Below are 16,614 nucleotides of genomic sequence, written 5' to 3' on the forward strand. Positions count from 1 at the left end.
ATACCTAAATACATAACGTGGAACATGTAGACCCCCCCCCCCCCCCCCTTATCACTATAAGCAAAAATCAGAAGAGTACTTAACTATTTCCAACAGTTTTAAAGAGTAGGCTAACTACTAAAATATACGATGATTATTTATTATTTATCCATCAACATTTTTACTTAGTATTATATGTAAATTTTACATGAATAGTAAAATGTATTTTGAAAATTTTTCCTTTAAAGGCATCGAAAAAAACGATAAATCTTTGGTTTTGGTTCGAAACAGTTTGGTACCTAATCAGATCCCCAAAATGTCCAACTGGCCAAAAACAAAATACATCTAGTTGCGCCTATCTTCATAGGTTTCTGAACGCGCGTAAAGGTTGGCATAATGTTATAAAAGGTGTATTATATATAATACCTACTAAGGGTATCGATTTAAAATAATAATCGAGAACATATTATTATTATATTATTATTCGTACAGTCAAGAATAAGGAAACCATTAAATATAAAATGTAATAATTGTACTCACTCTCTGTGAGGGAACTGTGGCCGAGTCGGAGGCGTTCACCAAAATCGACTCGGAAATGGGTTTCATGGGTGGTGGCAATTCGAGATCGTCGTCCGGTTCTTCACCGTTCTGTTCGTCTTCGTTCGGCAAAGTTTTGGTGGCTTCGCTGACGGGTGACTATAAAAACAAAACAACATGCATGGGTATATTTAATAAATATTTTTTTTTATTAAAAGCATATTAAACCATACGGACTTATTAGTCAGTACCTATTAATTAATACTATATGTATATAATATATCCTATATAGTAATAATTATAGTTTGATACTTACAGCACTAAAAAATCATGAGCTTTATTTAACATTTACATTTTTAAATGTTTTAAAATTACATATAAAACATTGTATACTCTATTCGGAATGAGATCGTACTTCGGCGGCGACCAGTTTTCGTCAGGCGGCGGTCAGCCATGTGGTGAGACGCTTCCCCCACCTAGAAAGCTCGTGGGGCTAGCGCTACGGAACGAAGCCACGCCCATGCGCAGAAGTTGGCCACCGAGGTACGATCTGTTTCCGAATAGAGTATAGTTTGTTATTTATGTATGAAGCTTCTTTTTTTTTTTGATAAAATATTAATGCTACGATTGCACCACAAACTTAATTTTTAAATTCTGATAGGTAAATTATGTTCTATAATCTAGAGTCTAGACAATGCATTATGAGAATTTAAATTATTTCATTTTTGACAATGTACTTACACACGAATAACATAAGTTATATCTTTAAGAGAAAATCGTAGCGAGGCATACATAAACGTGGCAACATCGATTTAGAACTTAGAAATTAAAATAAACTATTAATCAAATTATCTTTACTTAAAATTGATATTTGTATATATTACTCGGCTTTATAATATACGTCATTATAATATGCTTTATATTATACGTCCAATATGGACATCTGGATAGACATTCGCCACAAGTCCCGAATTTAGCAGTTAATAATATGATGGCAATAGCTGGTAAGTATAGGTATATATTTAGGTTTACTTTGTATTTTTTATCCGATCCCTTTTTGGCCGACGATTGCACGTGGTTTTTGTCAACTTTGCTGCCGTTGCTGAATTTCCTCAACGGTTGTGGGATCCACATCCTCCTGCGGAAAAAAACACGACGCTCTTAATGAGTAGGTATACGACAAATATATAATAATTAAATTATAATATACACCATCGGGAACGTGGCTGTGGTCAGAGACTCCGATATATATATAATATATATGCATGTATATAATATACAACCACATATGGTCATAGAATGTAAAACGCGTATATTATTATTATAATATATATGGTAATGGGCAGGAGGTTGGGAAATCTCCGTGTGGCCCTATAAGGAAACCCAACCGCGAACGAAATATCATCGTTGCAGTGGTGCCGCGGCAAATCGCCATTATCAAAAATATCGCGTTACCGACGAGTTCGTTATAATAATATATGCCTTTACGTGTATATATTTATGTGTAGGTAATATATTTGCATATCGCAAGTAATAAACGTTTGTGCGCGGTGTGTTCCACGGCGAAAAGAGAAAGTCGCGCAAAATAAAAATTAATCACACGATGTAAGATTAAGTTTAGAACACTGCAAGCACGAGGAGGGCGCGCACACATAATATTATAATAAATATTACATTACTAACACCACGTCGATACGGGATTTACATGTTGTGTCGTGGAACAATATATAAAAGTATAGATACATAGATACATGAAATACGTTTAAGAACGAATTTTATCGCGACGATTTGAACTTTTGACAGAGAACAATAGATAAATGAACAATCATAATAGATATAATATGTTTATATATATATATATATATAGGACGTTTCCTCGCGCAGCTTTTTATAATTTTCATAACTATATTCGTAAACGTATATTTTAATTTATTTCCTAAATAGTTACTTATTTAAAAAAGTACAAAGAAAAAGTAATAATATTCAAATGCACTAAATTTATTTTATTTTTAATAATTTTTAAAGAATTGTAAAAAAGTTTTAGACAGAACTTATCGATTTGGATTTCTTTAATCTATCTGGAAACTAGCCGTCGTTTTGGAATTTTGAATAATATTAATGATTAAACATTAAAATATTAAAGGCAATCAACAAAATCAATAAAATAAGAAATTAAAAATTATAGAAAATAAATTCACACATGTTACGACAGTATAATTCGTACTGAAGGATATCGTCAGCCGTCGATTTTATTGCTTTAACAGATTAAACCGCACCATTATTATAGGCCGTTTCTCGTTATCTATATAGGGTTTGACATTCACATTACTATAATATTATACTTAATAATTTGTTAAATTTATATAAGAATAATGTAAAGATCTTCAAAAAATTGCAATTGAAATTTTGGATTCAAAAATTCCAAAATCCTCTAAATATGAAAAAATTACTTTAAAATTGAAAATCGTCAAAAAATTAATACAAAAAAGGTGGGCAAGTGAGGTCTGCTGTACAGTAGGTTACAAGTGGGTCACTGTAATGAATGGTGTTAAATTTGAATTCAATGATATTAATAATATCATTGTAGGTATAAGAAAAATGATTCTTAGCGAAAACGGTCAGTCAGTCAGCATATTACTAAGTATATTTGATGATATTATTGTGAATAAAGTAATTTATATAAAACCTATTTACGTGGAAACTTGTTTTAAATTTTCAATCCTTAGCTATAAAAGTTGAAAATTTTATAAACTTTTAATTACAAAATAATTATACAATTTTAAATTTGATAAATTTTGTCAAAATTAAAAATTTAAATGCTTGTAAAAAAAATTATTCCTATGTATTTTTAATATATTTCAACAACTATTGTAACAATATATCAGGAGCCTTGCATTACATTTTCACGCTTTTTTACCCAACAAATAAAATTTTATTGATATTTAGAGAAAAAAACTAAAAAAAAATGAAAACTGACAATGTCCGTAAACAGCTCAAAAAGAGTCAACATTTTATGGTGTATAGAAAATGAAAATAGATATATTCAGTGAAATGTTTATGTATCTACAGTTATTTGTTTTTGAATAACAATAAATAACAAAACCGCTATATCAGAAATCGAAGGACCTAATATATTTATGTATAATATTATATTATTATGTGACAATCGGTAAATATTTGGGGCATGTACCAGTTGCCCTCATATGTTAATATATACACGATTACAATATATAGCCCGTAAAATAGGGGAGGTAAATATACAAATAAAAAATAAAATTATTTATAAAAATAATATAGTATAAAATTATAGAATCAAATTTTGATATTTGCAATTATGTTATATGATATTTATTTTGTAATAAAACAAATATATACAGTGCTATAAGCAGTGTAAACGAAATTAAAAATATTACTAATTGCACATACTTAAACATAAAAGTCAGAATTGAAGATTTTATAAATAAATATAAAGATCAGAATATTAGTAGACTAGATTTTGTAAAATCTATTATTATGACAAAACATAATATTTTATCTAATTTTTTTACTATTTTTTTTTTTAATAAATTATAACATTGAATGCCACATAATTATAATATTTATTATTTTATTGACTATTGTATTAAAATTATTTTGTTAGTAATTATTACAAGCATAATATGAATTTTTCTCTATCATTTTATACTATTTTTTTGTTGACAAATTATCACATTGAATATGCCACATAATTATAATATTTATTATTTTATTGACTCTGGTCTTCATATTATTTTATTTTTATTATTACAAAATATAATAATTTTCTATCATTTTATACTACCTATTTTACTTTATTTTTATAAATAATTGTATCTATTATTTGTATATTTACCTCCCCTATTATACGGGGCTATATATTGTACCTAATCATGCGAGGGCAACTGGTATATTTCGTTGAGGGCAACTGGTATATTTTTAAAAACCCGATAACAGCCGTGGGGGGCAACTGGCCAACACCCAATATTTGAATGGAATTAAAAATATTATGCAAACAAAATACAAATATGTATATATATAAACGTTATATAAATATACCTTCTTACGGTTGCTCAACGGTCCGCAGTATTATAATATGTTAACCAATAATATTATAAAATATTACTTATGTAGGTACCTATATGATAAATTGTAATGTAGAAGCTCGTACTTATATACCACAGTTAGACAAAAAAAAAAATGAACCCTATAAATTCTTAATGTAAAATATTGTACATTGCTATAGTTAAAATTAATAAAAGGGGGACGGAGTGGCCGAGCGGACTAAGGCGTCGGCTGCAACGCAGCCGACCAGAGTTCGATTCCTTGGCCACAGGCGGCATTTTTCTTCGGACAAGTCACGGTGTCCGGAGAACAAGTGCCGCCATCCCCCACTCGGGCATGGCAGATACCCACGGGTGCCCAATCAAAAATTCTGCCAAACCTCATTACACACGTATAAAAACCCCCTACCATTACAAAACCTACTACATACAATCATAAAACCCCTGCACAATCAGCTAATGGCCATAGTCGCCGAGCTTTAAAGATCAATAAAAAAAAAAAAAAAAAATTAATTAAAATATAATATTATTATTTCAGGTTTCTGGTTAAAAAAAAATCGTTAAATTTTAATGATATTATGAATAAAATATTATGGATATATATTAATAATTTATTAAATGAAAATAAATATTTTTATATAGTTATATGATCACAAACACCACACTATTATCACGCATATAAGAACATCCGTTGGGAGCGCTGCCTATATGAATGCTGCCTTTGTGAATTATATATTTATAAGAGTGTTGATGGATAATTTCATGGGGCACATTTTCATATCCTGTCGGGCAACCATAAAATATCTAAACTTGTGTCCATGAACATATAATAGTACATAATACATATATAATATAATATATTTTACAATTAACAATCGATGACAAATGTGGGTGCCAGGCAGGCTGAAGCATATACGATGCAGACATGTAGTATATATTTACGCATAAACAGACGACTCGGTCGATAATAATATATAAATTAATTTTATGAAATATGATAGATTATATATTATTACATTAGGTATAGTCTGCAGTGATTGAGCAAAATGAAAAATCATTACGTACCCGCTGAAAACACGTCTTTTGGTCACCGGTGAGTTATTGCAAACCAAAGATGCTGCAACGGCGGCGGCGGCGTTATCCACACATTCTCCAGAAATGGTTTCTGAAAAAAGAAAAAAAACACAAATCGCAATTAGTACAAATATTTATCATCACAGCACGCACACAATAATACAAAAAAATCAATGGACGACCGAACCCCGGCGCAGAATAAATGGGCGTTATATTATTATTCTATATAACTATCCAACGAGCAAAAACTGCAATTCGTTACTACGTGTGGCTTATTAATTATATTATGATGTCGATCAGTTAAAAAAATAAAGAAAATACATACTGACCGCGAAGTATTTTTTTACGTAAAATGGCGGCACAACGTATTCGCGGTGTTCATATGCCATCATGATAAAAATTCCAAAAACCGGTGGCAGTAAACGTTATACAATGCATTGTAAACGCGAACGCGACACGGCTTTAACTGTTACGCAAAAGGTAAATAGCGACAGAGAAACATTTCCTATCTAGACGGGATATACTGAATAGTGACGTGAGTGCAACGATGACTATAGCCACTACAACTACTTCCGGAGAGGATTATTATTATTATTATAATAATAATAAAACAATCGCAATTACGTTACCGAATGTTTATACGGCAGGTTAGTCAAATAATAATAATACAAATAAATCAGCCAAAGTCTAATTGCACTTATAATTAAATTATATTAACGTATTATTGTACTAGGATTAAAAAATCTAAATGCTATTGGTGCATAAATTTAAATTAACATTTGATTTCACAAATAATAATTATTCTAGTATTATCATTATTAATTATTATTATATATATGTATATTATAATTAATAAGTTTTGAGATGATTTGACATTACCATGTAAATACATCGTTCGCCACCACGATTTAGTATATAGGTACTGCAGTAAGCAGTTGAAAAAAGAAACTATATATATGTGCGGTACCCTCTGAAATGAATCATCCGACACACAATATTAGTTTGTACTGCTGCTCGCAGTGACTATTTTTATATGCGATAAATGAGCGTTATCAAGTAATTCATATTATATATTTTATAAAAAAAAATATTATCATGACTTTTATAATGCTATTATCATAAGTATACGTCACAAAAACATGTTCACATAATTAATTAACCGGGTAGGCGCGTGCGTTTATATTTTAAGTTTTTCGACATAAATATATTTGTTGTATAATAAGGCATAGACTGAAAATCGTAGTATCTTAAATATTGATCATAACTTAAATCTTACATTTAACTCATACTTAGACATTTGTTAAAAATTTGAATATATAAATTTAATACAGAATTATTTAGCCTTATGATGTGTTAACTATATAATATTCGTTCCTCCAATTTGTGTATGATTCCTGCGAATTCCCGTCTCGTTGAGTTCCCAGGAATGGCCAAGAATATGAAATATAGACCCTCCTTATATACCCAAATACGATTATTTGAATGTAAAATTTTTTCAACCAGAATGCAATTATTGGATTATAAAAGATTGAAGTTTTTCATAAAAAGTTTCGTTTATATATCTCTAATATAAGAATATTATAGGTACGCACGCTCGACACCCCGTGGTACGTACCTGTTGTTTCCAAAATCTATCTAATACATATAGTACCGTTCTACCTATGTTATAATGTAATATTATAATCGAATTTATATTTTACCCTCCTCAAATTTTCAATAATAATAATAATATTATAATACGTAACAGCGGTGGACGTCGAACCCATTAGGTCGTCGCCTGAAAATTTACGAGGTACTATTGTTATTATTGTTATTATTATTATTATTACAACGTTAATACCTAGTTGTTGTAGTGTTGCAATGCGTATCGACTATAATATACGATGTAAAATACTACAGCCATCGATTTTGATTCATAACAAACTTATAAACCAACACGAGTCGTTCCAACCCCAGTATCAGATTTAGATACGGAGACTGGACGACATACATATAATATATATATACATACATACATACATAGGTATATATATTATAGGTACATATACATACATACAATATATATATATATATATAGTATATTATAATTTATAGCGTAGGTTGATGCGACGTTTTGTGACCATGTGGATTTTTTGAACGACAACCATATTACAGATTATTCCATTTAGATATACAAATATAAAACGATTTGAATCGATGATATATATCATGTACGTATTTATGAGAATTTAAAATAATAATGCACACGACGATTTCACGGGGTATCGCACTATCACTTACTGATATCAACGTTTTAAAAAATACCCTGCTTCAGAATATTCTTTTTCAAAATAATTTGAATGATGCAAAACCACGAACATTGCATCAATAAAAATCTTCTAGTAGCACTATCGTAGTGTTATTTGTACAATAGATATAGTTCGTACGATATTTTATATCCACGATCGCCGTGAAACAGAGTTTTACAGTCGCGGGATTAGATTAGGTTAAATTTGTCTGCTTCAGCGTGTGTTTAACGTTAATATAATTAAAGAATATCGGGGAAAAAACAAAAACAAATAAAATGTTCGTATCCTTAAGTTAGATAATAAATCAATTCACACTAATAATATTAAAACTAAACAACACACAACAAATTGAAACTGCTGAACACAAATTTGCTTTGTTATATACTTATATATATATATATATATATATAGGTACAACGTATACGTTTTTAGAGGTTAAAACAACACTACGGTCTACGGGTATTGTGTCTTCATATAATAGGGGAAATATAACATATTTTATGATAGATAATTCATATTCAAAATCGATATAGTACAAATTACTTATTGTATTATTAAAATTATTATTATTATATGCAATATACCTATAATGTATACAACAATATCATTTTTAATCGGTATAAAACCGATATAATATGTACACAACAAAACCTTGAACTGTTTACACATAACAATATATTAAGTGGTTTCCAAATTAAAAATGGGATAAATAAATTGGAAAAAATTAGATCTATCCAGTATATCACGTAACGATGAAAGTAAAACGCTAACAAAAAGTGCTACGATTTTAGAGTTTAAAATATCTCTCCTCTTCCGTCAACCCGATGTGCTTTGATCGGTTGGGTCGTTATCGTCAAAGTGGTTATGCATAATACAATAAAAAAAATATTAAAATTATAATTAATGACCGCTAGGTATAGAGACCATGGCAATTGGCAACGCTAAAGAGCGAAAATAACGTGTTTTTTTGTAAAATAATTATACGAAAAGATTTACAATGTATTATATTATATTATCTGCACAGTCGTAGAGTGTAATTATATCGATTAAAAAATAAAAATACTTTTTAAATGTTATGTCCTATACTATAGGTATAATAAAACATTACAACAGAGGCATAGCAGTATAGGTAGGTACATTAAAAAATAATTACTTTTGGGGTATATATATATATTATACAGCCCACAGTAGGTGTAATTCAGTATATACCTATACAAGCTATTATTCCTACATAGTAGTAACCACATTTATAGAATAAATGATGCATTTATTATATACGTACTATCTAAAACCCTATAATGTTATTATGTAAATGCGTAAGTGGAGCGACGAGTGCGAAGACCCAAAGGCGAGATCGACACCCGTCGGTTACAAAAATGAAACCACCTAACTAATTAATATGCATATAAATTATAGTAAATATTATTACGGTTATGTAAGTATATATATATATATATATATATAATATGACACAGGTATAATGTAATATGTGTGGGCTATTGTCAAAGATGAAGGTGTCAAAAACAAAGACGACAGCATCATCGCCGGCTACAAATATAAATATAAAAGTATACTCATCATAAATTACATAATTTTCTCTTTTAGTACATGAGTTCATTTAAATAATACAACCTAACATTTTTATCATAAACATTGTTAAAATATTATCTAGATAAAATAAGGTAGGTGCGTACACAACATTTAGCTTTCATTATTGTTTATATAATTCGTGGATGTACAGTACCAGAATTCTTATAAACACCTATATATGATTAAAACAGATAACTGTTGCTTATGGCTTATATCGATATAATATTATGTTGACAACACATAGCTATATAGTATAATTTTTTTGCGATTAATGAAACCACATTGTAAAATAAATACCAATTATTTTACAAATAGCCAACGGCAATACAAATAGGTCGAATTTCCGTCCCATCCATATACGAGTCTCGTGAGACGACGACTTTGACGAGATTTGTATCGCAAACACATGCACTTATCTGTATATAATATAAAGGAGTAGCTCGTTTAGTTGCCGATACAGGCAGTTCTTGTTTAATTCTGACGATGTTATTATATCACACTTTAAGAGCGTATGTGTATACTGAGTAATACCTATATATATACCACATCATGTTTGAATTAAAAAACAAATTATCTCTATTAGGTTCATTGCTCATATAATATAGTCGATGATACCAAAAACAAAAAGTATATAGTACGCAAATAATATATGTTGAAAAAACGTATAGAACAGATATCGAAAATATTATAGATTATTGCACCAAAATAGCGAATATTATAATATTCAAATGTTAACATTTTTGTGATATGTGAAACTTAAGAATCGAGACCATCAATAAAAAATTAATCATAAACAAAATAAATGAGAATTTTACTTTCGCAGCAATAACACTGTCTGTAGATGGTAGATCAGACCACCCGCAGTAATTAATAATTGCAATAACGATGATTATGATGATGGTGATGAATGATGACTATACGAGATAATGATGGGCGCTTTACTTTCAGTGCCAGAGGAGGCCAACGAGAGCTGTAGTTGTCCGACGGTGACGATATAGGTAATAATAATAATATCATTATACATATGAATTTCGCTTCCGGATAACGCGTATTGACCATTTTTTCGACTTTGAAAATATGCTTATACTCGGGAGAACGACGAGTGTGTGATCGATGTCGGTCGGATTCGCGGAGAACATCGAACAATATAAACAACTATGTGCAGTATACTGTATACAATGCCATTGCGCGAGCTATTCTGAAGAATGGCGGCGGAATAATATACAGAACCTTGTATGGTACAAAAGATTCCACGCGTATATTTTCGACGTTCTCTGCTCGACCGTCTCCGACAGAAGGATATGTTATAAGAATTTGTATTATTATAAAATGTCGGCCTCGAAGTCTGCAGAGGTATAAAATAATATAATATTGTGTCCAGCGGCAGCGGCGGCAATGAATCCGTGAAATGAGCCGGGCCGAACAGCGCAAACAACATACTCTTCTCTGCTGCACCATATAATCTGTTTTTCACACACAATATTACTATAACGATAAATTTGTTTTTCTCGAGGCTGATCGTATTGTACATAAAAAATGCACGTCACGGAATTTGAAAAATTGACCGTTTGTTAAGTTTTTATCCGGGAACGGCGCCCTTGCGTATATGCGGCACGAGGCGGTCTATCGCCATATATTATTTATTAATATAGTTACTCGAGTTTTCGTATTTTAGCGTGAGTTGTGGGTGGTGATGATGTGAAAGTCCGCCGACGACACACACGGGGCGATCCATTAATTACACTACGATAAGTAATATATAAAAAGAGTGGAGATTTTCTTTTCTAACACAATGAAAACTGACGTTCAAAACTATTTTGTTCAGATATTCATTAGGCATACAATAGATTATTTTTCGTATTCGCTGAGAATATCGTCTGATAAAAAACGACGCAGTTTTATACCTGTGAACATATGACGATCATGCGCTGTGCCGGACTGAGATATTAATATATGCGCGGAATGTAAAATATACGGACACAATTACGGTGGTGGATGTAGGAATCATTCTTCTCAGTTCTCTGCGTCTGATAATATAATATTATAATCGGAACACAACTCGTAGTTATTAACACAGACGGCCGGATACCCGCTACGGATAAAAGGATTCACGCGGATACTGCAAACCGTAGTGGTAGGTTTATTCGCCATTTACACACACACGCAGTCAAGTCGAAGGCGATTGGCGCGTTTGTCAATAAGTCCGATAAACGTCGTACACGAAAATTGTATACAGAGCGAATGATAACACCTAGTGGGTTCATTACACAATAATATTTTTATTACATTACATAATTATACATCCACAAGAAATATTTTATTAAATATTACAATAGATCAAGTATACAAACAGCAGTTGCGGAGTTGCATCATAATAGAGATATAGACTTCAGTTTGCGGGAAACAATTTAAAACGAGCACAACCACGATAAAACATTCTGTATTCATAAACAAAATATATAATACATGGTACTCAGGTTATTATATACCTAACATTTAATATTTACAGTAAATTATCACCCACGCGACCGCGCGACGGTCAACGCGAACATATTAAATTGTGGTACATTCATACGAATATGAATGTGTGTATGTGTGTGTTATAATATGATTTAACAGTTTGCCGGGTATAATACATATCGTTCACGTTATCTCGTAGGATGTATTTACGATGGCGCCCGAATGGGAAATGTATGCGAATTTTTTTCTTCGAAATACCGTGCCAAAAGGTCGACGAGATGTTTATATCGTTATAGTGTGTTGATGGAATATTTTAGAGTATACGTACGGCCTTTATAGAACGACTATGTATAATGGGATTCGAATGGTAATTGCGTATGCACACGGTATACGGAGTATAAGTATACTGCAGTGCAATTAATCTAGTTTGTAGAAAATGTCGAACCATACGTCACAGACAGTACGGTATAATATAGTATTTTATACTGTGAGAATACAATGTGGAAACATTTATACGTGTTTACAGCATAATCGTCGTTTCGAGCATGAATATTTTTTTTTTCGTCACTATCATCAATCATTATTCAAACATTGTATACATTATATAAATGCTAACATCAAAATGCGCACAACTACGCGAATATAGATCGCTCGACGTTCTAATCCACTATTGTTCGTTCTTATAGGTATATATATTACAGCACATATAATGAGGATTTGCCTGCAGAGTGTAACATAATATATATTCATCATATGTGATGATAAATGTTATTTTGCAGGAATACAATATGGTTCGCCAAGTGCAGCGCACAAGGTTCTGTCTAGTCGAGAAACGAATTTGTGGTAATATTATTATAAGGTACATTGAAGATGTTTTACTGCGGTGGAACATCGTCTAGAATGTATACCACGATTCGTACGTATATTTATTGACACAAATCGAAGGCATATTTTTATTTTATTTTACTACAACGACAATAATACATTATAATATGTGATTTATTTCTGACCATTTTTTTTTTTGTATTTTTGAAAAAAATGTTTTTACTGATGAATAAAGTATTAATAATAGGTAATGAATTTGTAAAATTTGTTTTGTCAAAATAGTTTTTGGTTATTTTTAATTTCATGATCGGAAGCAGATCACTTTTCTAAAAATATCGATGTATAAATATAGAATAAAGTGAAGAAATAGTTTTGTATAAATAACTAATAATAAGCATTTCAAGTTTGGTCGAGGCGAGTAAAATGGCAAGGGGTAAAAAAGTAATGGTCCATTACTCTTGAGCTCATCTACACGGACTACACAAGCTAAAACCAAAAACTGTTCAATATACGATATTTTTTACACCAACATTATTAGAAAATATATTGCTTCAGCGATATTGAAATTAAAAATATACTGTCGTTAAAAAAGTTTTAAGAAACCACTACCTACCTAATGACAAAAAAAGTATTTATACTTAATAGTTATAATACTTCAAATTATATTAAAAAGTTTTTATTTGAAAAACGTATAAATTGACTTGAAAATGGTTAGGTATACATTAAACATGTTATAGTTGGTACATTATGATACGATATATTGTGCGTATAGGTACATCTAATGAAAACGTTTAGAGTTCAGAATTCTGCATGCATGCAGCTTAGAACCAAAACCATATAATAGGACGAAAATGTTTATCCTCCTCGGAATGCAAGTGTGTACTACGTATCGTATAGGTATTATGTAGTAGGTACTATTAAAGTGTGTGTAATTGTGTGTACTAATGTGTGTACCATATTTAAAACTTAAGATATTTAGTGGCACGGGTAACAATTAATCAATTTGTCTGAAATTTTTTTGTATGGTTTTAGTATTTTTTTTACAAACAAATGTATGAGAAATAATTTGAATCAAATCAACTTTGAAAAATAAGGACCACCCTACAGATATAGTGTGTAAAATACATGTTTTCTCGATTTTTTTCGATCACTGCAGCACGCAATGTTATGTTGAACTAAATAAGGGACAGCTATCAGTCTTCGTATCGTATAGAAGCAAGTCAAGTATGTTCAGACGATTTGTCGGTCGGAAAATACTAATGTTTCCATCGTTGGTCATCGAAATTGCGGGTACGCGCCTTGATTGACAGTCACAATTTTATATATAACTCGTTCACGTGGTTGTTACTATATACCTATAACCTATATACTACCTATATGGCCTCTGAGCTACGATACCACAATAGGCACAAAAATCAATTTTTATGAGAATTTCCACGGCTTTGTGAGCATAATTATACGACTGACGATTTCGTGAAACATTACGAAAAATAATATAAATTTTTCATTGTTTACCAAAGAAAAAACGTATAATCGTTTAACTTAAATGAATAAACTCCGTTAAGAAACGAATTCACTTTGTAGTTTATTATAATAGCTAAGCCAAGCCTCTATAAATTGTTTTTTTTTCTTTCAAGACAAGCATTTAGCCTCTATGTACACACTGTCACGCCTATAAAAGCTGTATTTCGCTGTCTATTTTCCAGTTAAAATTATGAAAATAAGTTACAATAGTTATAGGAAAAGTTCACGCTAGTTGACTTGAACAATACGAAATTACCGTATGGGGTTATATTAATATGACTTGATTCGAGGTGGGAGGGCTGCTCCAATACAAGATAAATTAGTAACCATTTTTATAAATTATAATTAATTCATATTAAAAAAAGATAACAATGTTTACAATAAAGTAAATTAAAATAATAATCGTAGGTCAATGTGTTTTGTTCTATGACTATAATATCTAAGTAATAAAACATAAATTCAGCAAAATGTGAGGGGGTAAGTGCTGTGGTCGCTCCCTGAAATAAGCCCTATTATTATGTATATACCATGCAGCACGCAACACGTCTCAAACCGCTTGTGTGCATCATATATTTTATTATACTAATAAAAGAGTCGATGAAACACGATCCTCCCCTGACGTACATAAACATAGGTTTATCGTTTATAGTGTAGCCACGCTTCAGAACGAGTTATGGCATTGTCGACCCGCGGATAAAAAGCGTATAATGCGTATATTATTATTATTTTACTATAATATATATTTCCGTATTTAAATACATTGGTGTACTGAAACTTTTGGGTATTCTTTTTGTCCGTTTAAAAATACTTTATATTATACTAAGTGCGCAAATGTTTGTACAACAGTATTAGACAGGAAAGTTGAAAAATAAGACAATAAATTAATTTATAAATATATTTTTTTGTCTATATAATATTATCATAATAAACTGTTGTATCGCGTATACACGAATGGTGCTGTTTTCGAGCGGGATTCGGTGTAAAAATAATAAAAATAATAAAAAAAAAAAATGAAAACAACAACTACGATACATATATAGATATTTGAGAACACTACAAGCAAAAAAACGATTTATGCTACTTTTACGAGTCTGAAGCGTATATTATAGACACGCGAATTGGCATTTGACTTTTACGGACCCTTGCGTGTCTCCTCCAGGGTGACGATAAATGTATCAACTATAATAATACACACACTCTGTATACGAAATGGCACTTCGATGGATTAACCGGACTACTACGCCGTAGTTTGTAAGTTCGTGTACACTGTATATATAGGTTTATACCCGCCGTCCCCATTAAACGTGGTCCTAAGCAAACATGTCAGTGGGGACTTTGGGTGCGCAACAATATACACATATGACATACCTCTATAACTTAAAACGATTAGAGTCGATGGACATTTATAACATCCTACATGTGTTTGATTAAAGCCAAAAAAAAAAATTAATCCCATGAAAAATGTCAATTATATTGTTGAGACAAACATAATATTATATATCTATTGGTCAGGACGTGTCCCTGCAAAACGATCGCGGATTCAACTATAATTTCCATAAACACGCAGTTTATTTTTTCGCAAAACACAATGTAAATAATTATTGATGCCATGCAAGCTATACAACTCTAAATGCCAATAAGTAACAACTGTATAAAAAAATATTAATAATACAAATAAAGCTACTCGAACATGGTTTCCCGAACAAACAATAGTCGTAATTCATTAATGGCTATTACATTACTTAATTTCTAATATAAGCACGCCACTGCCACTGAGGTGGAACTAACCATACTCGAAAGGGATAAACAGCATAATATAGTGAACATGTTTATAAACTTAAATTTTAATTACACATTAAAAAATACAATTTATTGGTACTTGCGTGTTAGTACTTTTTCAAAAAAAAAAAAAAATATATCATCAGACATATTTTAAAATTATATGATTTACTCTATCAAAAATCAAAATATTGAATTGAACTATTTTTATTATAACTATACACGAAAGTAATATTGACCCAAGTTTCATTTGACCCACAATAGTGTTATGAGGTAGCGATTGCTACCCCTTGCAACATAATAGTTACACGCCTATATTGGCCACGGCATGTCATACGAATATATTACGATATTACGATTATAATATTATTTAACTAAATTTGTATTATTCCTATCTAAAATTACTACCCATGTCCAGAAGTTTCTAATGTGAAACGCTTATTCAATGTATTTTTCCCCGCCACATTTTATATTCATTA

At 30.8% G+C, this 16,614-nt stretch overlaps 1 protein-coding gene across 4 annotated transcripts in view; it reads right to left on the reverse strand.

The window, feature by feature from the left end:
• The window catches only part of LOC100169491 (triple functional domain protein), a 119,692-nt gene that overhangs the window by 5,847 nt on the left and 97,231 nt on the right, over positions 1-16,614 (reverse strand). For all 4 annotated transcript variants that reach the window (XM_003243027.4, XM_003243025.4, XM_016802656.2 and 1 more), the window contains 3 exons: positions 5,661-5,760; positions 1,549-1,654; positions 520-675 (listed from right to left, as the gene is read on the reverse strand). In XM_003243027.4, the coding sequence (XP_003243075.1) occupies positions 520-675; positions 1,549-1,654; positions 5,661-5,760 (362 nt within the window). The remainder of the gene's footprint in view (positions 1-519; positions 676-1,548; positions 1,655-5,660; positions 5,761-16,614) is intronic.

The sequence above is a fragment of the Acyrthosiphon pisum genome, chromosome A1, assembly GCF_005508785.2.
Source record: "Acyrthosiphon pisum isolate AL4f chromosome A1, pea_aphid_22Mar2018_4r6ur, whole genome shotgun sequence".
Taxonomy (NCBI): Eukaryota; Metazoa; Arthropoda; class Insecta; order Hemiptera; family Aphididae; genus Acyrthosiphon; species Acyrthosiphon pisum.